This window comes from Gymnodraco acuticeps, unplaced genomic scaffold (assembly GCF_902827175.1).
Source record: "Gymnodraco acuticeps unplaced genomic scaffold, fGymAcu1.1, whole genome shotgun sequence".
In the NCBI taxonomy this organism is placed as follows: domain Eukaryota; kingdom Metazoa; phylum Chordata; class Actinopteri; order Perciformes; family Bathydraconidae; genus Gymnodraco; species Gymnodraco acuticeps.
Genome location: NW_022992177.1, coordinates 156,895 through 161,997, shown reverse-complemented (window position 1 = coordinate 161,997; position 5,103 = coordinate 156,895). Strand labels below are relative to the sequence as shown.

The 5,103-nt window shown below is 39.7% G+C and overlaps 1 protein-coding gene across 1 annotated transcript; it reads right to left on the bottom strand.

The window, feature by feature from the left end:
- Window positions 1-273: 273 nt before the first annotated feature.
- On the bottom strand, window positions 274-3,161 carry LOC117538965 (B-cell receptor-associated protein 29-like). The gene is made up of 8 exons (XM_034204980.1): window positions 3,117-3,161; window positions 2,508-2,614; window positions 2,156-2,256; window positions 1,892-2,039; window positions 1,644-1,779; window positions 1,279-1,375; window positions 951-1,051; window positions 274-833 (listed from the first exon to the last, which is right to left on the bottom strand). The coding sequence occupies exons 2-8, from the start codon at window positions 2,597-2,599 to the stop codon at window positions 801-803; spliced, it is 708 nt and encodes a 235-aa protein (XP_034060871.1). The 5' UTR covers window positions 2,600-2,614; window positions 3,117-3,161; the 3' UTR covers window positions 274-800.
- Between the last annotated feature and the right edge of the window lie 1,942 nt (window positions 3,162-5,103).

Here is a 5,103-nt window from a genome sequence, read left to right as displayed (position 1 = left end):
CTTTGCTTTTAGCTCAGAAGAGATATGTTATTGAACACGTTTGTATACTTTTACAGCTGTTGATATTGCTACACCCAGGCTAAGACAATATTTTCTGTGAACAAATAGGCTCAATAAGCAGATCAGAGCAAGAGCAGCACAGAAACAGCTGCCCTCTGCCCTCTCTCTTACATGTAATCCTTGTTGGTGTCAAGGTGGTACTTGCCTCTTTAAAAAAAGAAACAAGTAATGTCATCATTGATCTCGGCATGACAAGACGCATGACAATTGTTGCAGGTTTTATGTGTTTATTTGTGTGTCATATACAGGACCAAATTGTCAACAAATTACAAAATGTCAAGAGAAGCCAGAACAGCAATCTTTATTAATAGTATATTAAAGGTATTATGGCTTGAAGATAGATCTACCATTCCAAAATGCTCAGTAATATTCAAAGGCACATTATTCAAAAATATTTGAACCTCTTTTAAAACAAGTTAGTGCTCTCCTCCCTTTACACATTTCAGAATGCATAGCAATTCATAAACCGGTTCACGATCTCTCTGCAGTGACACAAAGTTAAGCATAATAGCATAATATATTTCTTGGATGTTAACTGTTTCAGTCATAATCCAACGTTAGCATGGGTCCCTGAGACAACATTTCAACTAATTTGTACACTTCTAATTCTAAGTTACATGCAAAGCAACAAAAACATATTTAACACTCTGCATATAACACACAGTTTTAATGTGATGAGAAGAAAAGGTATCCCTGTACAGAGGAGAAACCTGACAACAATAGTCTCTGTGTTCATGTGGTTACAGATCCTTTTTATCTCCACTCTTGACATTCTGTGGATCAAGCAGAGGATTAAAAACAGAATGTTTCCAGTATTACGGGGGTTAATATACAGTTCGCTTTTTAATCTACATGCACACATGAAGTAGAGCTGTGTGTGACTTTTTTACCTGGAGTTGATGGTGTTCAGTCAACAGTCGGTCATACTCTTGTGCCAGACCTTTAGCCTGCCTCTTTATGGCCTCCACTTCAGCATAAGATTTACGCACAGCTACACACACAAACAGCACTACATCTATGAAATGCTCTGTATATCTCCAATGCCCCTAGAATGGGCTTCTTTTATAATACTACAGCTTATGTAAGATCAGTGATGGTCCATGATCTGTGAATGTTTAAAAGTGTCATAGTGCATAATCCTTACTATAAGAACAGTTATTTGGTTTTGAAAAGTATCACTCATGATCATACTATATAAAAGAGGTGATGCTTACTTACCTTCCTCAGAAGTCTTCACTTGATCTGCCAGCTTCTCACTGTCCAGCTTCAGTACCTGGTTTTTTGCTGACATGGCTTTTTCCTCATTTAGGAGAGCCTGAGAAAACAAATATTTATCTTTAATTACCAACAGAAGGCCACAGAGCTCCAAATGACAAATCACAGAAATAGTTCTCTATGACAAATACTGTATGAATTCATGCCTACACATTTTAAAAGGTGGACATGAGTCAATAATGCACATTTAGGTTACATTGAAGGTACCCTGCAATAGATATTACACATTTCTGGAATAGAATGAAAGTAACACACTTTAAAACTATAACAAGTTTTAGTTCTGTCTTCAGACTCAGATTAATTCTCACTTGCTTAAGCTTCAGGTTGTCATCCTGATGCTGCTTTGCTACTTTGACAGCACTGTCCATCTGTGCCTGAAGACCTGCACTGTTCTCCACGGTGACAGCAACCTGGTTCAGCAAGGTGACAGTCCTGCGCATGATACTGTGATGAAGGACAGAAAAAAAGGCAGGGCAAGACAGGATATCAGAAAGAGAAGTGGACAGGAGGTCCCAAACACATTCTGTTAAAAGATGTATAAGATAATGACACTAACAGCCAGAGGAAGAGAGAGAAGCCAGATATGTAGAGGTTCCTCTGCGCTCTGAACAGCTTCATGTGGACGTTGTCGAACAAATTTGGGTTAATCTTGACATCGTGCATGGGCTCAGCACCTGAATACTTCTGCACCTCCCGGACAGCGTCTGAGTGGGCAGGGGGACAGAAGCATGATGATGTTGGCTCTGCTGGACTGACAACATGCTGTCAGTCCACTCAGTGTCATTCACTGTCTGTCACTCAGTCACAGCAAGGCACTTACCAAGGAAAAGAACAATAAGAACCATGATCATGGTAAAAAAGCATTTGTTCCTATACGGAGTTAACCAGTTCCATATTCTCCAGCTGAAAACAGAACGCCATCTGCAAAATAAGTAAAAAGGACATGTGAGTGAAACATAATAGATCTTCCCAGAAAGGACATGCATGCACTCTGCTGGTGGTTTGTGTGAAGTGTCTATTTCATGTTTGTTATTTTACAATCAGCTCTTGCAAAGGGCTCGTTTTGTATTGCCTTATTTATTCAGACAATCATCCTCTGCACCGAAAGCTAGGCATGAGTTTCTGAATGAACTTTTGATTTATATTTTGGGTTTTTCTTTGTTTTGTAGTACCTGCGTGCTGATATGAAGGGTATACACAAGATGAGGTTCAATGCTATCTCTGCATAGAGGAAGAAAGCCACGGCCGTCCACTGGAGCGTCATTGTGACTGTGATTTCCTGAGGAGATTAATTAAATCCATGTATAGAATGACTAGACCTGGACTGTAATATACAACTATAACTGTGAGAGATATCATACTATTCTCCATTCAATAATAACAAGTACATTAATACTAATAACACAGTTTTTACTTTACTCTACATTTCATTTAGCTGAAGCTTTTATCCAAAGTGATTTACAGTAAGTGCTGTCCACCATGAAGAAACAAGCTCAACAAGTAAGAATCCTGCAGGTATATTAGCCTTCAAAACGCCATACTAATGTGGCTAAGTGCTCTGGCTTCAAAGGCCAAAGATTTCCCCAAACAAGTGCTGTGGACGTCCATACACACACAAAATGTTTCTAGGCCTACAATATAAAACAGGCAATCTGGGGCAGGCATTCAGTCCATTTGCTATTTATAGGCTTTTACTTTGAAATATATTCTAGCTCCTTATTTTTGTTTAAAAGCAAAGGAGGTCAATCTATTCAAAGCAATAAACAGAGTTGCTGGCTTACCAGACCAAGTTGCACGTTCAGAAGAATGGGAAAGTGAAGACACGCATGCGCTGACACACGTTCACAACAGCTGCTGGTGAGCATCTAAGGGGCTGCAGATCTAAATAAATCTCTGCTGGCTGAGTTGACATCATTTGTCAGCCCCTTTGGGTTTGTTAAAAATTACAAGCTGACCTACCAACCTAACTGCAAGCTTTATTTTTATTCTACAGAAAGTGCAAGGTTTTTTCTTTTTGTATTCCTTGTGTGTGAGCATCTTTGCTGATAGCTTCTCACATTTCATGTCATGGTATAAAAATAGCCATGTGACGAAAGGACACTCAGTCAATTTATTTTATAATAACTAAGCCTTGTTGTTGATTAATTATCCTAAAGCATTTTAAACAAGCATACTTAGTATTTTTAATATCTATGGAAATTATAACTATTTCAGGCCATTTTCTACAGAGAAAACCAAACAATGGTCCACAAGGGGGCGATGTTATCTAATTACTTAATATTGCTTTTGCACAGGGGACAGGAAGTCGTGTACCGTATGTATTGCAGTTATTGCAGTGAATTCAATCCAAGTATTCCCTTTGCCAAGGAGATATACAGACAGCCGACAGTGTGGAGAAAGGGTTTAGTTTACACACCAGCTGAATATAAATAGGTGTCACCGAAATAGCAGATAAAGACTCATTTCAAAAGCTCATTCAATACAAATCGACTTGAAAGGATTCCTCTTTTTGTGTATTTCTGCACCCTTTAAAAAGGAACACAAACAGCTTTTGACTTGCTCATCTAGTTTATACGCATATCAATTGCATGGGTGTGTTGCTCATCAACAACTGAGACTGAGGGAAATTCTGGAGCACAGCTCTCTTCTTTCATTTGAATAATGAGTTTTCTTTTCACCAAATTCAACTCCAATGACTATTCAGTGTATTTCCCCCCACTCCACTGCATTCGGCTTGCAGAGTGTATTCACAGGCTTCCTATGTGGAAGAGACTGATAGCTGCTATCCTCTTTGACTGCATGTCTCAGGAGTGCTGAGGAGCAAAATGTTTACAGCTGCACCCAGTGATAGCTTTTTGAGAGTGGCCAAATGACTGTAGCAGAACTGAATGTGCTTTGATTGCTCTCCTCTCCTCACCATTTCAGAGGTCGCAGCTCAGGAGACTGAAGAGTCATTACAGCAAAATGCCTGCAATAAACAGATGGCCAGGCATACAGTGATGGTGTGCTTGGTGGATAGTTTTAACCTGAGAACTCCATCCATTTTATGTATTGTCAGTTCAGATCAAACCACTGTCTGCTTTGTGATCTCAGGACATGTTACCACGTGCTAAAATATAAGCCCTATAAATTATAATGTGGGTTACATGGGGTCTGCACACTGCTGTTTGTGCCCAGAAAAAGCCTCCACAAAAAAGTGTCCATCAACTTTTGTCATATCAAAGATCCTCACCGTGTCTCTCAGGGGTAGCACAGATTCCAACCCTGCAGGATAAATTCAATTCAACAGCTTTTATCCTGAATCTCATCATTCCAGTCACTTCGCAAACTTGCGACCATAGCTAAAGGTTGGACAGTAAATCGACTTCTAAATTGAGAGCTTTGCCTTCAGGCTCAGGTGCTTTTGTTGTCGCTATAATGGCTCGGCATCCAACACCTTTATGCAATTTGGCAACCCTTTTTGCCTGTCCCTGCTTGAATGCTAAACACAGACACACACGGGTTAGGACAATCATGAACTCCTTATTGGTCACAAATGTTGCCAAGGGTGGACTACCTGCTGGGTCATTATGAGCAAATAAGTTTCAAAAAGACTTCCTATTTTGTTCACTTACCAAAACTACTGACAAAAGTTCCTCAATAGTGCACTCTCCCGCCTACACTTCAGACAAAGTCCGTTTTTTCTCACCTTTACAGAAAATGCTTGAGCACAGTGTCCCCTCATGAGACATCTATGACCACCTAGAGCTTTTTTGCTTCTGCAATTGC

Coding starts and splice junctions, on each gene's coding strand:
- LOC117538965 (XM_034204980.1), bottom strand. CDS start 2,599: ATGACGCTCCAGTGGACGGCCGTGGCTTTCTTCCTCTATGCAGAGATA. Junction 1,376..1,643: donor ACAACCTGAAGCTTAAGCAA/GTGAGAATTAAT, acceptor TTGTTTTCTCAG/GCTCTCCTAAATGAGGAAAA. Junction 1,052..1,278: donor AGTGAAGACTTCTGAGGAAG/GTAAGTAAGCAT, acceptor TTGTGTGTGTAG/CTGTGCGTAAATCTTATGCT.